This window comes from Mesoplodon densirostris, chromosome 11, assembly GCF_025265405.1.
Source record: "Mesoplodon densirostris isolate mMesDen1 chromosome 11, mMesDen1 primary haplotype, whole genome shotgun sequence".
NCBI classification, from domain to species: domain Eukaryota; kingdom Metazoa; phylum Chordata; class Mammalia; order Artiodactyla; family Ziphiidae; genus Mesoplodon; species Mesoplodon densirostris.
Genome location: NC_082671.1, coordinates 24,616,797 through 24,635,903, shown reverse-complemented (window position 1 = coordinate 24,635,903; position 19,107 = coordinate 24,616,797). Strand labels below are relative to the sequence as shown.

General features: G+C 35.4%; 1 protein-coding gene across 2 annotated transcripts in view; it reads right to left on the bottom strand.

Moving 5' to 3' along the window:
* Window positions 1-19,107, bottom strand: part of MRPS35 (mitochondrial ribosomal protein S35) — a 46,823-nt gene that overhangs the window by 21,223 nt on the left and 6,493 nt on the right. For both annotated transcript variants that reach the window (XM_060113842.1, XM_060113843.1), the window contains exons 4-5: window positions 17,956-18,016; window positions 9,550-9,689 (exon numbers count right to left, since the gene is read on the bottom strand). In XM_060113842.1, coding sequence (XP_059969825.1) covers window positions 9,550-9,689; window positions 17,956-18,016 — 201 coding nt within the window. The remainder of the gene's footprint in view (window positions 1-9,549; window positions 9,690-17,955; window positions 18,017-19,107) is intronic.

Genomic DNA, 19,107 nt, shown 5'->3' with positions numbered 1-19,107 from the left:
ACCAATGACATGTCTCTTAAATAAATGAAATTACAGTGCTTATGAGTATTACTAACTATTAGAATTCAACTCAATTAGTGTCAGTAAAGCTGTTTATAAAAAATAAATGGATGAAACATAGGGGCTTTAAGAATTTCTACCACGCAATTATGAGACCCATATCACTGCAACTGTTTAGGAGCTTTTATTTTATTTTATTTTTTTTATTCTTGGCTGCATTGGGTCTTCGTTGCTGCGCGCGGGCTTTCTCTAGTGGCAGCGAGCGGGAGCTACTCTTCGTTGCAGTGCGCAGGCTTCGCATTGTGGTGGCTTCTCTTGTTGTGGAGCACAGGCTCTAGGTGCGTGCGCTTCAGAAGTTGTGGCCTGCAGGCTCAGTAGTTGTGGCTCGCGGGCTCTAGAGCACAGGCTCAGTAGTTGCGGCACATGGGCTTAGCTGCTCCGCGCATATGGGATCTTCCCCGTCCAGGGATCAAACCCATGTCCTCTGCATTGGCAGGCAGATTCTTAACCACTGTGCCACCAGGAAAGTGCCAGGGGCAATTATTTTTAAAGCTACAGATGTCTTGTGGAAGCCAGAATACAGCAACCATGAAGGGTCAAAACATTTGAAATAATTCAGCTCAACATTTCTCAAAATGTTAATACTAGTCCCACAGGCTGCTAAAAAGAATGATTTCTTTAAAAAGGCTGGTTCTATTGAGTCCATCTAGGAAATGTTGAGTTAAACTAGGTTCTTCACAGCAGGATTTCTTAGAGGAGGCAACATGTTAAAGAGCATGCTGAATTTCAAGATGCAGCATTGTTATGCAATAATTCCAAAATTTATTTAAGCTCAGATTCCACTTTTCAAGGGACAATTCATGAAATTAGTCTTCCTTAAAACATATTTTGGAAAATGCTGGAATAAATGAACATACTTTTTAATTTGCAGAGAATTATGGCTTGGGCTGAAAAGTATTATCTAGAGATGAATAGGCTTGATCCAGGAAAACAGGTTAGAGACTACAATACAGGTAAATAAGGTAAACAACAGACTAGTTTTCCATGGAGAGCATTAAGAATAAGCAAAAATCAGAACTGTATGAAAAGGCTAAATAAGATTTTGAAATCCCACCTATTTCTTCCCTCTAGCTTCAATAACCCTGCATTTCATTCAAGACAACCATAGCATAAGAGCTTATTTATTTTCCCACTAGACTGCAAACCCTTGAGAGTAAGAACAATAACTGTCTTGTTCCTGGCAATGACCTAGCACCTAAAAAGCATGCAACATATTGGCTGAATGAATACATAAATTTAAAAAAGGGAGGATACGTTGTTTCTTTTTTAAGCACAGTGAGTTTTTTTATTTGGACAGAAAAAAATAGGAAATAAAAAAACAAATATAAATGCACTCAAAGAACATTAGTAAGAACACTGACTATTAAATATCAATCCCACAGGTAGGCAGTGTGAAATTACCACAGTCCCCTGAAAAGAATTTATGTCAACAACCAGGTTATTAGCTTGATGGATAAAATAAGCAGTTTTATGATGACTCTGATTGTTAGCAATATGGAGAATTACCTATAAGAAAATCATAAAACGTACCTACATTATAATTATGAAAATATATGTATATCTGCATGCATACAGATACAGTACAGAGAAAGAAATAGATTTTACATTCAGATACTGAACAGGTAGTGATTTTCCCTTCTAAAACTCTCTCAATAAAATCATGATGTTTAACAATACATTTAAAAATTTACCATTTAAAAAATTTGTGTTCTAGTTTTTTATGTAAGAAGCAGTCAAAAACATGTGGCAGAAATGCTGATCATTACTGTGACAACTGTTTTAAAACTCATTGTTCACATTAATATTTTAATGGTCAAAAATCATATAGTCTTATGCCAGAAGCTCATAAATATTGCAGAAGCAGCTGTGCAGTGCACTCACGCCACCTGCTAGCACTCAAAGGCACTGCAAAATTGTAGTCTTTAACCTGGACTAGTATTCTTACATTTAAGTTGAGTGACATTTATTTGTCATTCTTTTTACAAAATTCAAAAGAATCCTTAGGGCTTCCCTGGTGGCGCAGTGGTTGAGAGTCCACCTGCCGATGCAGGGGGACACGGGTTTGTGCCCCGGTCCAGGAAGATCCCACATGCTGCGGAGCGGCTAAGCCCGTGAGCCATGGCTGCTGAGCCTGCGCGTCCGGAGACTGTGCTCCGCAACGGGAGAGGCCACAGCAGTGAGAAGCCCGCGTACAGAAAAAAAAAAAAAAAAAGAATACTTAGATTTTACTTTTCTCAAGTTACTGTAGTTTAAAGAGTCGACACTGTACTATTAACATTATCCCCAAAACAACGTTCACATTTCAAATCAGTTATAGGTGTATCTTCAAATGTCTCATTTAAAAGAACTACATAAATTGAAAAATGTCTAAATGTGTAAAATATTTTCTTCATTTACAAGAATACGCAGTTAATTAAAGAACTATGGTATTACACATAAGACAAGAATTGGGCTTGATGTCTAGATTTGCTACCTATCAGATAAGTGACCTTAAACAAATCATGTGATCTTCCTGTCTGTTTCCTCATTTATAAGATAGAAAGGATTCACAGAATTTTTGTCAGGAATAAATGAGATTAAATAGAAGAAAGCACTTTTTCCCCCCATATTTTCTCATCTTTTATTTTATTTTATTTTTAACATCTTTATTGGAGTTTAATTGCTTTACAATGGCGTGTTAGTTTCTGCTTTATAACAAAGTGAATCAGCTATATATATACATATATCCCCATATCCCCTCCCTCTTGCATCTCCCTCCAACGCTCCCTATTCCACCCCTCTTAAAATCCTATACAAATATGTTATTTTTAATTCTGAACTACTTTTATGACTATCAAAAAAATATGATACCAACTTTCCTTCTCTGAATTTAAAAATTTGAGTATCTCTGAATTTAAAAATTTGAGTATCTCTGAATATTGTTTTATAATATTTGATTACCTTCACAGTACTGCATTAACTCATGCTGGACTACACATGGTTTAGTCTTACTGTTTTACCTACTTTTACTCTTGAACCACATGACACCAGTCTGGACACCACCCCTGAGACTCAACCGTCAGCAGGTAGAGTGAAAGGAGTCCAGAAGGGCCGACAGGAGTCAGGCAGAAGGGATACAAGGGATCGAGGAAGGTATGGCATGGTGGCATGAGACAAAAAGGAGACAAGCAGGGATGGCAGCAGGATATAATAAGTGGTAACTGGTGGCGTACTTTAAATAAAGTGTGAGATTATTTTTATATGAAACAAAATAAGCAAATTTAGAACCAATAAGGACTTTATATGTCTATTCTAGTACTGAAGACAAAGGCCCACAAAAATTAAGACCAAAAACATGAATTAGAATCTAGGATTCCTGGGAATTCCCTGGTGGTCCAGTGGTTAGGACTCGGCGCTTTCACTGCCTTGAGCCTGGGTTCAATCCCTGGTCGGGAACTAAGATCCCGCAAGCCATGCAGCATAGCCAAAAAAAAAAAAAAAAATCTAGGTTTTCTAACTCTGAGTTCAGAGATTTTTTTTTTGTCATAAAACAGAGATCAACTGTCGTTTGTTGTTGCTACCATTATTACTAAAAAGAGGTAACATTTATTAGGTTCTTAAAAATGTATCAGGTATTATTATTTTATAATAGGAATACTCTATTAACCTGTTGAATGATACCAAAGTAGAATTTTAAGTTTTTCTGTTTTCCTTTTGTTGATCTATATTTTATGAAATGTATACAGTAAATCTGTATTATCTTTTGTGATTTTAAAATATTTTCAATGTCTCTAAATACATAAACATATTGCTATGATATTTAAACTGTCCAATGGAATTGAAAAAACACTGGAAAGCTTCATAAATTCATTTCATAAAGATGGTACAACCCTGATACCAAAACCCAAAGAAAGAAAATTACAAATCAATTATGGCTATATCACTGAAAATATTTCTAAAGCTTAAAGTCTGTCTATTTGTTAGCATATAATGCAAAGATGGTTGCAGAGATTTTCAACATATTTTTGCAGCACACTTGGAATGTTCCAATTTAAAATACAGATTACATGGAGTACGAAAATGAACTTTTTGTACTGGGAGGCCCCTCAGAAAGGTGGGCAGTCATCCTCCAGGACAGGTGAATCAGAAGTCCATTAGTCAGGGCTCCCTGGAGAAATGGCTGATTCTGGGAATGGTACAAGGAATATATAAAATGAGCTAGGAGCATTCTGTGGTGCCAAAAACTAAGGAAGTGTTTAAAAAACAAATGATGGGTCGTGACAAAGGAGCAGGGCGGCCGGCTGGAAGAGTGCCCAACTGCCAGAGATGAAACAACTTGAGCAACAAAATAAAGTATCACTGGACCGTAATCCAAAGGATAAAGTAAAAATCCATGAATCCACACTGATACAAGTAAGTGACTGAGTAAATAAATGAATGGAGGAGAATAGACAAATAACCCACATAGAAGAATTCCAAATAATATTTCCCCCTCGAGGCGGTGGAGCATAACTTCCTTAAGTGTGGGCTGTGCACGGTGACTTCCTTCTAAAGAGCACACTATGGAAAGGAAGAAAAAGAAGAGTAACTTTATAGTGGAGAAAACTGGCCAACACTACCTCAGCCAGGTGATCTAAGCTGCATCATCAGTGGTAAGTCATGTGAGGAGCCTATACCCTTGCTATGATGTGATGAGAACGGCACTTAACTTCTGAGGTTTTCCTCCCCAAAACACCCAACAACAAAAACAACAAACAAATCGAAACTGAAGCACATTCTGCAAAATACGTAACTGGTACTTCTCGAAACTCTCAAAGTCATCGAAAACAAGGAAATTCTGAGAAGCAATCACAGCCAAGAAGAGCCTAAAGAGACACGATGACTAAATGTAATGTGGTACCCTGGATGGGATTCTGAACAAAGAAAGGACATTAGGTAAAAACTAAGGAAATCTGAATAAAGTATGAACTTTCATTAATAATGTATCAATATTGATTCATTCATTAGTTATAACAAATGTACCACAGTACCATAAGATGTTAACAACAGGAGAAATTTGGTGTGAATATGGCAAACTCTGTACTATCCTTGAAGCTTCTCTGTAAATCTAAAACTATTTTAAAAGTAAAAGTTTAATTTAAAAAAAGGTTCATCGGGTAAAACTGCACATAACTGCTGTGTGAAAAAAGACACGTGATGTGCATCAAGACTCTGTTAACAAAGGTTTCCAATACTAACTTAGGAGTTAGTTACTAGGGCCCATGTGCAATGCCATGTGGCATGTTCCTGGTAAGTGAGAGGAGGGATTTGATATTTCTCCAAAGCAACATGAGATTAGGACAAATAATCCTAAATAAAACATCATCACAGCAAATCAGTCAGTGGTAAAGTAAAAGAATAATGTACAATAAACTGATCAGGGCTCAGAAATGGTTCAGTAATTGACAATCAATTAATATAATTCATTACTTTAAAAATTCAAAGGAGATCATTTCAAAAATGCTAGTAAACTAGGAACCGTATACATCGTTAACACAGTAGGGATTATTATCTCTAAACTGAAATCCAATCTCAGAGGCTAAATACTAGAGGCATACTCATTACAGTAGAGAACAGCACAAGGGACTACATAAACATTTTAGAAACTCTGTCTAACACAAAAGACAAAAAGAAAAAACAAGCTATAGATATTTTAAAAGGAGAACTAAAACTGCCATTAATTATCATTTATTTCTTGAGAAATCACCCAAAGAATCAACCGAAAAGTCCTAGCATCCCAATTTTGGTCTCCAAACACCAATGCTCACTAAAAGGTATCAGAGCTCCTGGAGAAATAGCTAATTCCAGGTCCGGGATAAGGAATATTCTATATAGTAAGCCTGGTCCATCTTGTGCCAGAAGGCAAGGAAATTTTCCAATGCTAATGGGCTTGTAATAAAAGGACATAGGAATCAGTTTAGAAGAGATCCTACTGGCCAAAGTTAGGACATACTTTGAACATCAAAAAGAATATGACTTTACTTGATCAAAATTTGCTGAATATACCCATCTACACATTACCTGTTCAAGGGAAAAGCAAAAAATGACAACCCATAACCTCACAATGTAAAGGTTGGGTTGTCAGCCTCTTAAACAAGTGATCAATCTCAGCATACTAAGAATGAGGCAACCAGACTTTACGTGCCCTCTCGTGTAATGCAATATAAAATACATAGCAACGTCTATCAAGTATTCTTGTCAAAATAGTTTACTGTAATCTAATCAGTCCCTTAAATCTAACTTCCACTTTATAGAAAATACAGGAGATAGAGACATAAGGTAAATGACACCAGGATGCATGGAGACAAATTCAGAAGGTAGGAAGCGCTGCAAGGATAAAATTTCTCTCTTTACCATGTCTGTGTCATGATGGGGGTTGCAGCTTGGAGGAGCAGGAAGAGGAGGGGTGAGGTCCTTTGCTGTTCTAGATTTTAAAATACCTAAGTGACATTTTAAGCAAATGTAACAGTGCTTGACTGGATCCTGGTTTAAACAAAAAAGCTATTTAAGCATTTTGGTGAGACAACTGGGGAAATCTGAGCGTGGAGTACACATTTTAGATGGTATTAAAAAATTACTGAAAATTTTATTCGCTGTATTAATTATATTGGAATTATACAGGAAATTTTCATTAATTTTTAGAGATAACACACTAACATATTTTAGTATGAAAAGGCAGATATTAGTAATTTTAAAGTAAACACTTAAACCAAAAACACACAAATAAATACACAGGAGTGTGTATCTGTATAAGTGTACCAAGCACTCAATATTTTAAACTCGTCAAAATATTAATTATTATTGATACAACAATGTGCCATGTGTATGGGTATTTATTATACTACTCTCTCTACTCTATACATTTGGAATTTTTGATGAGAAAGGTTAAAAAACAGAATTTGGTAACGTAGCCAAGTAAAAAATTAAAAAATAACTATACCATTTTTGACAAGGGTGTCAAAACAATTCAATGGAGGGAAAATAGTCTTTTCAACAAATAGTGCTGAGACAGATGAATATCCACATGCAAAATAAAGTTGGTTCCCTACCTTACACCATATATAAAAATTAACTGAAAATGAATCACAGACCTAAATGTAAGAGACAAAACTCTCAGAAGAAAACAGAGGAATAAATCCTCATGACCTCGAATTAGACAATGGTTTCTTACATATGGCACCAAAAGCACAAGAAACAAAGAAAAAAATGCATAAATCGGACTTCTTCAAAATTAAAATTTTTGTGCTTAAAAGAACACCATCAAGAAAGTGAGATGACAATGCATGGAATGGGAAAAAATATTTATAAGTCATATATCTGATAAGCAACTGGTATGAAGAATAAATAAAAAACACAACTGAAAAACAAAAAGTCAAATTACTCAAAAGATGGGCAAAGAATTTAAAGACATTTCCCCAAAGAAGATATACAAATGGTCAATAAGCACATGAAAAATTGCTCAACATCATTAGTCATTAGGGAAATGTAAACCAAAACCACAATGAGATACTTCACACCCATTAGAATGGTGAAAACTATAAAGACCAACAACAATCATTAGGGAGGATGTGGAGAAATTGAAACCCTCAAACACTGCTTATGAAATAGTGCATTCACTCTGTAAAACAGCTTGGTAGTTCCTCAAAATGTTTCACATGGAGTTACCATACGACCCAATAATTCTACTTCTAGGTATACAGCCAACAGAACTAAAAACCTATGTCCACACAAAAACCTGTACACAAAGGTTCACAGCAGCATTATTCATAACAACCAAGAAGTGGAAACAACTCAGATGTCTACTGACTGATAAGTGGATAAATAAAACCTGGTATATCCATAAAATGAAACATTATTTGGCAATAAAAAAAATGAAGAACTGATACATGCATAACAGATGAAACTGAAAGCATTATACTAAGCCAAAGTATACATATTATATGATTTATTTATAGGAAATACCAATAGGCAAAGTAGATTAGTTGTTGACAGGAGCTTGGGGGTAGTGAAGAGCAGGGTAGAATGGGGATTGACTGACAATGGGTATGGGATTTCTTTTTATGGTGATGAAAATTTCTGGAGTCAGGTAGTGGTGATGGTTGCACAACTCTGTGATATACTACAAACCACTGAGTTGTAAACTTTAAAAGGATGAATTCTACAGTATGTGAATTATATCTCAATAAAGCTGTTATTAAAAAGGAAAAAGAAGTATATAAGAAATCAATATACCTCCAAATGGGCAAAGGAGCAAAAAAAAAAAAAAGCACTTTACAAAAGAATACATTCTCACCTTCATTTGAATTCAAAGGCATACATATTTTAAATATAAGATATATTTTACCTATCAAGCTGATAGGTAATAATAATACCTAGGCTGGTGAGAGTACAGCATGCTTTCTCACAATCTGCTGGTGTTGTATTTGTTACATTGCCTGCAGGAATCTTATAATATATAATCAAAAACCTTTCACAATATATATCAAAAATCTTCAAAAGATCTATATCCTTTGACCTAACTTCTCATTTTAATAAGTTATCCTAGGAACTTAATCAGGAATATATACAAATATTAATCTCAAGAATATTCATTATATTTTTCTAATAAAGAAAACTGTTAGGAAGCCTAAATGTCCCATGATATGGGTAATTTAAATAAATTATGGTAGATCTATGCTATAGAATTTTTTGTCTCTCCCACTTCAGTCTCAGAAAAGGACTATGTCTGAATTGATCAGTGTCGCACCCCTAGCCTCAAACATTGTCCTGGCACATTAACAGACCCTCATTTACACACTATTCATTAAATAGTGTTTAATAACACTATTAACATTAAACAGTGTTTAATAACATTGAAAATTTTAAATTCATATTGTTAAACAAAATTTGAGCAACTAATCAAATATAGTATCATCCCATTAATATACACAAAGGCTGACTGTATATATACTAAAATGAGCTCCTGTAGTCAGCAGTGGTTATTTGAGTGGCGGAATTACAGGCAATTTTATTTATTTATTTTTTTTTTAGGTGTTGGGGGTAGGAGTTTATTTATTTATTTATTTATTTATGCTGTGTTGGGTCTTCGTTTCTGTGCGAGGGCTTTCTCTAGTTGTGGCAAGCGGGGGCCACTCTTCATCACGGTGCGCAGGCCTCTCACTATCGCGGCCTCTCTTGTTGCGGAGCACAGGCTCCAGACGTGCAGGCTCAGTAGTTGTGGCTCACAGGCCTAGTTGCTCTGCGGCATGTGGGATCCTCCCAGACCAGGGCTCGAATCCATGTCCCCTGCGTTAGCAGGCAGATTCTCAATGACTGCACCACCAGGGAAACCCCAATTTTATTTTATACTTTAAAAAACTTTTATATTCTCCAAATTTCTATGATAAATATGTATCAGTTTTATAATCACGCATACAAAATATTATTATAAAATGTTCCAATAATTCTTATTTTTAAAAAATTAACTCTTACCCTTAATGTCACTACCCGTGCTTTGGGGTTTCGAATAGATGGTCCCGCTGATACATAACCAGCTGTGTCAATTTCAATTGGAAAATGCTTCCTGCATTTCTCATCACTGTCTAATGCAGCTGGCCACTCGGTGCAAAAATCTGAGAAATAAAAAAAATTATCTCATTTATAGTTTTGTAAGTAAATTCTCCTTATAATGTATGCTACCTGACAAAATCAAATTATTGAGGGAGATCACCTTTCAAGATACATGAAATGAAACATGAAAGAACAGATTCTCTTCTGCACTTACATATACATCATCATCCTGCATGCATCCCTTTTCTTCCTAGTGAATCCTAATTAGGGAATTTAATTAAGGGAATGATTTGGATAGTTCAGGTTTGGTGGGGAACAGTTAAAAGGGAGCTATGACTTGATGGAAGTTTATTATAGCTTTGCACATATCTGTTATGAGACAGTTTATTTCCTCGCCAACTAAAAGCAAGCAGTTCGTAGTGCCCTGAGAATTATTGTTTTTGAAAAGGCAACAGATAATATTCACACCCAAATGAAGGTTACTAAAAATCAGCTGAAGGGAAGTGAAAGAAGCTCTGAAAAAACTCTAAGAGGGAATTGCCTGGAGGTCCAGTGGTTAGGACTCGGCATTTTCCCTGCTGTGGCCTGGGTTCAATCTCTGGTCAGGGGACTAAGATCCAGCAAGCCTCGCAGCACAGCGCCCCCCCCCAAAAAAAAGCTCTACTGAGACGTGATCAACCTTCTTTCAGAAACTGAGTTCAATAGGGCCTCTAACTAAAACAGGTACAAAAGCCTCAGTCACCTTTAAATGATCCTTCCAGTAATTCATGTTTCTTCGATGTGACTTCTAAGCCACTGGGACTCAATGGAAAAAGGAACAGACTTGTTCTCACCTTCAGGCAAGACAGCTAGCCTAGAGAGGAGTGGGTCTGGGTCTGAGACCTGGGCTACAACCGAAGTTCCAAGCACTGAGAACACTGCTCACAGCACAGAGGTGTAAACTCAGGCCTCAAATGAAAAAAAAAAATCTTTAAAGGAAAAGAGAGAACTCCCAGCCTCCCGCAGCTATTACTACTAGTGTTGAGGGACTTCATAGGTGGGCAGCTGATTTTATTTTGCCCTATTCCTATCAAGTTAGCGTGGTACAGGGCTCTCAGCTTGGGATGAAAACTTCTGGCATCATCAGGTTCCCCTCAATAGAAACCTCATTTCCTAAATAGCCTCATTCTAAGAAAAAGTAATTGGTTTCTTAGGTCAAACACATTAGACCCCATGGATCCGTGCTTTCTCCAATAACATTTTCCCTCAGCTAACAACTTTCTTATAATAAGCACTATATTTAGGCTTTAATATCAGTCAGCAAAATGTCACTCTGGATTACAGAGACTTTCCAAGATCTGGGACTAAATATACGTTAGCAAATTAAGTATAGCTCACACCATTCCCTAAAAACTGTGTTTAAGAGATCAATATTCACACACTTTGAGGGGAAAGAAATATCTTTGCCATTAAGAACATTTTGACATTTAAATAAAATGAACAGAGCAAAATTACTGAGGTTAAATTTCATTCCCATTATGAACTAATTCCAGTTTCCTGTACTATAAGATGCAACACTGCCAGGCACTTTATAAGACAGACTAGTTGGGGAATTTTATGAGTAACTGGATTTGTACCGACTTTTTTCTTTTTTTTTAAACTTTGGGTAAGTCATTTCAATCACCAGATGATAATTACAGCTTTTAAATTACCTGATTATATGTTCAAGAAAACACAGCCAACTGAAAAGTACATAATAGACCCCATTAGCCTTTTATTCATCTGATAGGTAGAGCAACAGACTAGACTTCAGAAGACCTTGGTTTTTACTTAACTTCTGCCACGATTATTAAAGTTTTGGTAAATTATCTAACTCTCCTGTGCTTCAAATTTTCCATTTGCAAGTTAGGTACAAAATCTGAACTGACCAACTTGAAAGAAAACTCAGAAGAAACATGTGAAAAGCCTTTGAGTTATTTCGAAGATACAATCTAAATCTAGAAGCTGGCAAAAGTGTAAAGGCAAAATTAAGGAAAGATTAAAACATTCACTTAAATACTGTAAAATATAATGCTACTCTTCTAAATATGCCTTTCATTTGAAAATTATTAAATATTTTAGAACTACCTCATTACAATGACCAGTTTCTAAATTATAAATGTACATTTAAAAATATTGTTTTAAAAGGAAAAATACTGAATTTATCACAGGGTAATGCATTTGTTAACTGGCTTTACAAAGGATCAAAAAATGATATATGATTTGTGTCATATGGGGCACAAATGTGCAATGGTGATCTGTGTCAGTCTAATATCAGGCTAATATCAACAAGTATGGAAACATACAAAGGGACAGAAATGCATCCTAATGTCCCAAAACAAAAGATCACATAAATGAATGAAAATAGCAAGAGATTTTTCTTCCCTCATTTCAAGAGTAAAGTTATTATTCCTACTTTTTAGCCCTCTTTTTAAAATCTCTTTATTTTCTCTTCTTCCTCATAAATTTTCAATGGAAGGCCCTGGAAGGCCCTCCCAGAAGCTCAAATTTCATCATAATCATGTTCACTAACTTATTTCTCCTTTTAGCATAATCAGGCTACCTGTGAAGTTTCTAGGTTTCATTTTCTTTCCTGAAAACACTTAACAAGTATACTGAGCATATATACACATCACCTTTAAATCAGCATAAATTTAAGACTTCAAAGGTACTAACTCTTGCATTAAACTACATAATCAATAAGTAATAGCTACAAACCTAAAACAACTCAAATTTGCTTACCTATATATAGTCCAATACAACTAGAACAGAAATTGAATTGGAATATTGTATATGTTATGAACCATGAACAAAAAGTGCTCTTTGCCTTTACCTCCATGTATGTGGGAAGAAGAAAGATGGTAGTACAGGTGAGTAAAATCTCTATTTACAACTAGCAATCAACAGATATTGTTGAAATTTAACAAGTCTAGAAACGGAGGTATAATCATATTCAGGTGATTAGTTCCATTTTATATATATCAAACTATACATACAATTTACATGTATATATACTATGTATAAAGTATATATAATATATATTCATTTATGTGTTTAAAGAACATATAAAATTATATGCGCACGCACGCACACACACACACAGACACATAAATAATAAGACCTAAATAATGACTAAGGGAGAACCCGTCTGGAATGAGGGGCCAGGGAGGGAAAGGAGAAGCAAGAGACTATTAGTTTTCATCATCAGCTCTTGTACTATTTAATTTTACCATAGGTATATATCACTTCTAATTCCTTTAAAATTTTGAACAATTGCTTCAAGATAACCCATTTCTGCAAAGTATCCCATTACTGGCCCCACTGACTATTCAGCTACTCAGCATCCTTCTACACTATCTTCAGTTTGGACCATATTGATTTGCATCTGTCGTTAACACTCTACAATATTTTCTTCAGCCTTTTTATGTATATGCTTTCTATAATTCAACAATAAGTCCCTAACCTACCTGAGCAAGGATTATGGTTTCTGATCCCCAGAACGTATTCAGCAGATAACTGCAAGTTTGTACTCTTTGAAGATCTCCCTTTTTCCTCCACTCCTCAGTCCCCAGTAACCACCACCCTACCCTGTTTCTATGACCTCAGATTTTTCAGATTTCAAATATGTGATAATTATATAGTATTTGTCATGCTGTCTGACATATTCCACTTAGCATAATGCCCTCAAGGTCCCTCCACATTGTCACAAATGGCACGATGTCCTTCTTTCTCGTGACTGAATAATATTCCACTGCTCGTGTGTGCATGTGTGTGTGTGCATGTGTGTGTGTGTATACACCACATCTTTATCCATTCATCCATCCACCGATGAACACTTAGGTTGTTTCCATATCTTACGTGGGCCTCTCACTATTGTGGCTTCTCCTGTCGCGGAGCACAGGCTCCGGACGCACAGGCTCAGCGGCCATGGCTCACGGGCCCAGCCGCTCCATGGCATGTGGGATCTTCCCGGACCGGGGCACGAACCCGTGTCCCCCGTATCAGCAGGCGGACTCTCAACCACTGCGCCACCAGGGAAGCCCTGTTTCCATATCTTGACTGTTGTGAATAATGCTGCAGTGAACATGGGAGTTGAGATATCTCTTCAATATTGTCTTCATTTCCTTTGGATACATACCAAGAAGTGGGATTGCTGGATCATACAGCAGCTCTATTTTTAATTTTCTGAGGACCCGTCATACTGTTCTCCACAGTGGCTGCATCAATTTGCATTCCTACCAACAGTGCACGAGGGTTCCCTTTTCTCCACGTCCCCATCAAAACTTGTTATCTCATCTTCCTGATGACAGTCATTTTAACAGGTACTGTGGTTTTGAGGTTTTTTTTTTGATTTTGATTTCCCTGATGATTAGTGAAGTTGAGAATCTTTTCATGTACTCACTGGCCATTTGTATGTCTTCTTTGGAAAAATGTCTATTTGATTCTTCTGCCCATTTTAAAATCAGATTGTTTTTTTACTATTGAGTTCTTTATGTATTTTGGATATTAACCCTTATCAGATATATGATTTGCAAATATTTTCTGCCATTCCACAGACTGCCTTTTCATTTCACTGATGGTTCCCTTTGCTGTGCAGAAGGTTTCTAGTTTGAGGGAGTCCCACTTGCTACCTATTTTTGCTTTTGTTGCCTCTGCTTTAGGTGTCAAATTCCAAAAAGTCATTGCCGAGACGAATGTCAAGGAGCTTATACCCAATGTTTTCCTCTAGGAGTTATATGGTTTCAGGTCTTATGCTCAAGTTTTTAATTCATGTCAAGTTGACTTTTGTGTATAGTGTTAAAAATGTGGTCCAGTTTCATTCTTCTGCATGTGTCTGTCCAGTTTTCCCAACATTTATTGAAGAAACTATCCTTTCCTGCTTAAATATTTTTGGCTCTTTTGTCATAAATTAATTAACCAAATATGCATGAGTTTACTTTGGAGCTCTCTGTTCTGTTCTATTGATCTATGCGTCTGTCTTCATGACAATAACATACTGTTTTGATTACTACTATCGCTTTGTAATATAGTTTGAAATCAGGATGTGTGATGCCTCCAGCTTTGTTCTTTCTCAATATTGCTTTGGCTATTTGAGGTCTTTTGTGGTTCTGTACAAATTTAAGGAGTTTGTTCCATTTCTGTGAAAAACACCACTGGAATTTTGACAGGGATTACATTGAATCTGTAGATTGCTTTGGGTTTTATGGACATTTTAACAATATTAATTCTTCCAATTCATATCTTTTTTTTTTTTTTTTTTTTTCTTTTTGCGGTATGCGGGCCTCTCACTGTTGTGGCCTCTCCCGTTGCGGAGCACAGGCTCCGGATGCGCAGGCCCAGCGGCCATGGCTCACGGGCCCAGCCGCTCCGCGGCATATGGGATCCTCCCAGACCGGGGCACGAACCCGTATCCCCTGCATCGGCAGGCGGACTCTTAACCACTGCGCCACCAGGGAGGCCCCCAATTCATATCTTATACTTACTTGTGTCTTCTTCAATTCCTTTCATCAATATTTTACAGTTTTCAGTGTATAGACCTTTCACCCCTTGGTTAAAAGTATTCTCTTATTTTATTTTGCGTTCATGTATTTTGTTTTTATTTCTTCCAGTTTTACTGAGATATAATCAGCATGCAGCACTGTATACGTTTAAGGTCTACAGCATAATGATCTGACTTGCATACATCATGAAATGATCATCACAAGAAAGTCAGTGAACATCCATCATCTCATACAAATACAAAATTAAATAAATAGAAAAAGAAATGTTTTCCTTGTTATAAGTACTCTTAGGATTTATTCTCTTAACAACTTTCATACAGAACATATAGCAGTGTTAAGTATATTTATTATGTTGTACCTTATATCCCTAGTATTTAGTTACCTTATAACTGGAAGTCTGTACCTTTTGACTGCCTTCATTAAATTCCCCCTCCCCGACCCAGTATTTTATTCTTTTTGATGCTACTGTAAACAAAAGTATTTTCTTAATTTCTCTTTTAAGAAAAAGAGAAATTTAACTTACAAATTTAAAATTAAATTACATTAAAATTTAAAATTACATTTAAATTTTAAAAATTAAATTTTAAATTAAATTACAAATTTTAAAAATCTCTTTCTGAACTCCCATGTTCACCACAGAAAATGCAACTGATTTTTGATACCGACTTTGTATCCTGCAACTTTACTGAATTCGTTTATGAATTTTAGTAGTTTTTTGGAAGGCTTTCAGATTTTCTATGTATAAGATAATGTCCTCAGCAAGTAAAGACAATTTTACTTCTTCCTTTCCAACGTGAATGCCTTTTATTTCTTTTTCTTGCCTACCTGCTCTGGCTAGAACTTCCAGTACTATGTTGAATAAAAGTGGTGACAGTGGGCATCCCTGTCTTGTCCTGATCTTAGAGGAAAAGCCTTTAGCTTTTCATGGTTGTAATGTGATATTAGTTGTGGACTTGTTATATGTGGCCTTTAGTATGTTGAAGTTTGTTCCCTCTATACTAACTGTGTTGAGAGTTTTCTCATGAAAGGATGCTAAATTCTATCAAATGCTTTTTCTGCATCTACTGAGATGATCATATGATTTTCATCCTTCATTTTGTTAATGTGGTGTATCACATTGATTTACTTGCAGGTGTAGAAACACCTTGCATCCTTGGAATAAATCCTTCTTGATCATGGTATATGATCTTTTAATGTACTGTTGAATTTGGTTTGCTAGTATTTTGTTGAGGATTTTTGATCTATGCTCATCAGGGATATTGGCCTGTAATTTGTCCTTATCTGGCTTTGGTATCAGGGTAATGCTAGATTTATAAAATGAGTGTGGGTGTTCCCTCCTCTTCTACTGTTTAAAAGAGTTTGAGAATGACTGGTAATTCTTTAAATGTTTAGTAGAATTCACCAGTGAATTAGGAATTTGAGATTAATATCTACACACGAATATATATAAAATAGATAACCAACAAGGACCTACTGTATAGCACAGGGTCCTATACTCAGTATTTTGTAATAACCTATAAGGGAAAAGAATCTGAAAAAGAATATGTATATATTCTTAATATATAATAAATGTATAAATGTATAACTGAATCACTTTGCTATACACCTGAAACTAACAAAACACTGTAAATCAACTATGATTCAATTTAAAAAAAAGTTCACCAGTGAAGCCATCTGGTCCTGGACTTTTCTTGGTGGGAGGTTTTTGATCAGTGATTCAATCTCCTTACTAGTAACTGGTCTGTTCAGATTTATTTCTTCATGATTCAGTCTTGGTATATTATATGTTTCTAGGAATGTATCCATTTCTTCTAGGTTACCCAATTTGTTGGCATAAAAATGTTCACAGTAGTCTCTTAGATCCTTTGTACCGATATTTCTGTGACACCAGTTGTAATGTCTCCTATTTCATTTATAATTTTGAGGCCTCTCTTTTTTTGGTGAGTCTAGTTAAAGGTTTGTCTACGTTGTTTACCTTTTCAAAAAACAAGCTCTCAGTTTCACTGATCTTTTCTATTGTCCTTTTAGTCTCAATTTATTTCCACTCCAACCATTATTTCCTTCCTTCTACTAACTTTGGGCTAAGTTTGTTCTTCTTTTTCTAGTTCCTTGGGATCTAAAGTTAGGTGGTTTATTTAACATTTTTCTTTATTCTTAATGTAGGCATTTATTGCTATAAACTTCCCTCTTGGAACTGCTTTGGGGATATCCCATATCTCAAAGATATTTTTTTGATTTCTCTTTGATTGCTTCTTTGAATCAATATGCATTTAGGGGCATGCTATTTAATCTCCACATATCTGTTAATCTTCTAGTTTTCTTCTTGTAATAGATTTCTAGTTTCATATCATTGTGGTTGAAAAAAATGCTTGATATGATTTCAATCTTCTTAAGTTTATTAAGACTTATTTTGTGGCCTAACATATGATCTATCCTGAAAAATGTTTCATGTGTACTTGAGAAGAATGTGTATACTACTGCTGTTGGATGGAATGTTCTGTAAATGTCTGTTAAATTCACTTGATCTAACATGTAAGTTTAAATCCAATATTTCCTTAATGACTTTCTGTCTGGATGATCTACCCATTGTTGAAAGTGGAGTACTGAAGCTCCCTACTATTACTGTATTGCTCTCTATTTCTTCCTTCAATTCTGTAAATATTTTCTGTATATTAAGTGCTCCTACTTTGGGCACACAAATATTTACAAATATTATATCCTCTTGATAAACCAACCCCTTTATCATTAGAAATGAGATTCCTATGAAACTAATAAAATATTAAGTTCATATTACAAAACAACCACATACCTTTAAGAGCTTCACAGTGCCTTTTAATTGCTACAGGAGTCAAATGCAGAAAATTGGGAATCTAAAATAGAGAATTTTAAAGGATAAATTAGCTAAGTGTCTTTGTGTGTGTGTGTGTGTGTGTTTGGGGGGCCATGCCACACGGCTTGCAGAATCTTAGTTCCCCAACCAGGGATTGAACCTGGGCTCCAGCAGTGAAAGTGCCGAGTCCTAACCACTGGACAGCCTGGGAATTCCTGCCTAAGTGTCTTAAAAACATGAAACAGACAATCTTCTCATAAAACTAAATCATAAGGCCCACAAACCTTGTAATAAATAAAATCTGTTTTTTTTTAAACAATACTGATTCCATGTCACAGGTGTTGTAAATTCAAGAAATGAATTTCCTAAAATAAAGATTCAGTACCAAGTATCTTATGAGCATGACGGTGAAGAAACATTATTTTTATAGTAGTATTCTTGCCACAAATCTACAGGAGTATATACTTCCCTTATAAAACTGAAAGCTCTTTAGGACACAGACCACTGTTTAATAATCCTAATTCCCCTGGAATACATATCACTGAGATACATTTTCTACTTTATACTTAATAGACATTTTGTGAATTGAATGGATGAATAAATGAAGCGAGCAGATCTTAAATGAACAGTTTAATGAAGTTGGGAATATCTTTATGATACACTGAGAGGTTCTCTAAACATTCATAGGGCCAATGGAAATTTAGGTAAGGTCAGAGATTTGATTCCTTCAGATAAATAATTAACATTTCCTAGTATATTTCTTAAATAATGTTAAGCATCTAAAGAGAAAATTTAGTTTAAAGAAACTCACTTGGAAAGAAACACTGAACAAACAGAAAGTTACTCTAAACATTATGTCTGGAATCTTAAGTGCTAATCAGAAAATGATTATTTTAATCAAGAGAAAACAGGCAACAAATATTGGGATTATGAGGTGGGTAACTTCATTTTCTATACTTTTATTTTACTTGTTTATTTATTCTATACTTTTATTTTTGAAACATGATTCAAAATCATAAAAGGAAAAAAATAATAGCTAATGCTTACACAGCATTTATACTGGCACTGTTATATGAACACTGTACATATTACCTCAGTTTACAAGCTTATTCAATGGCACTTACTAGGAAC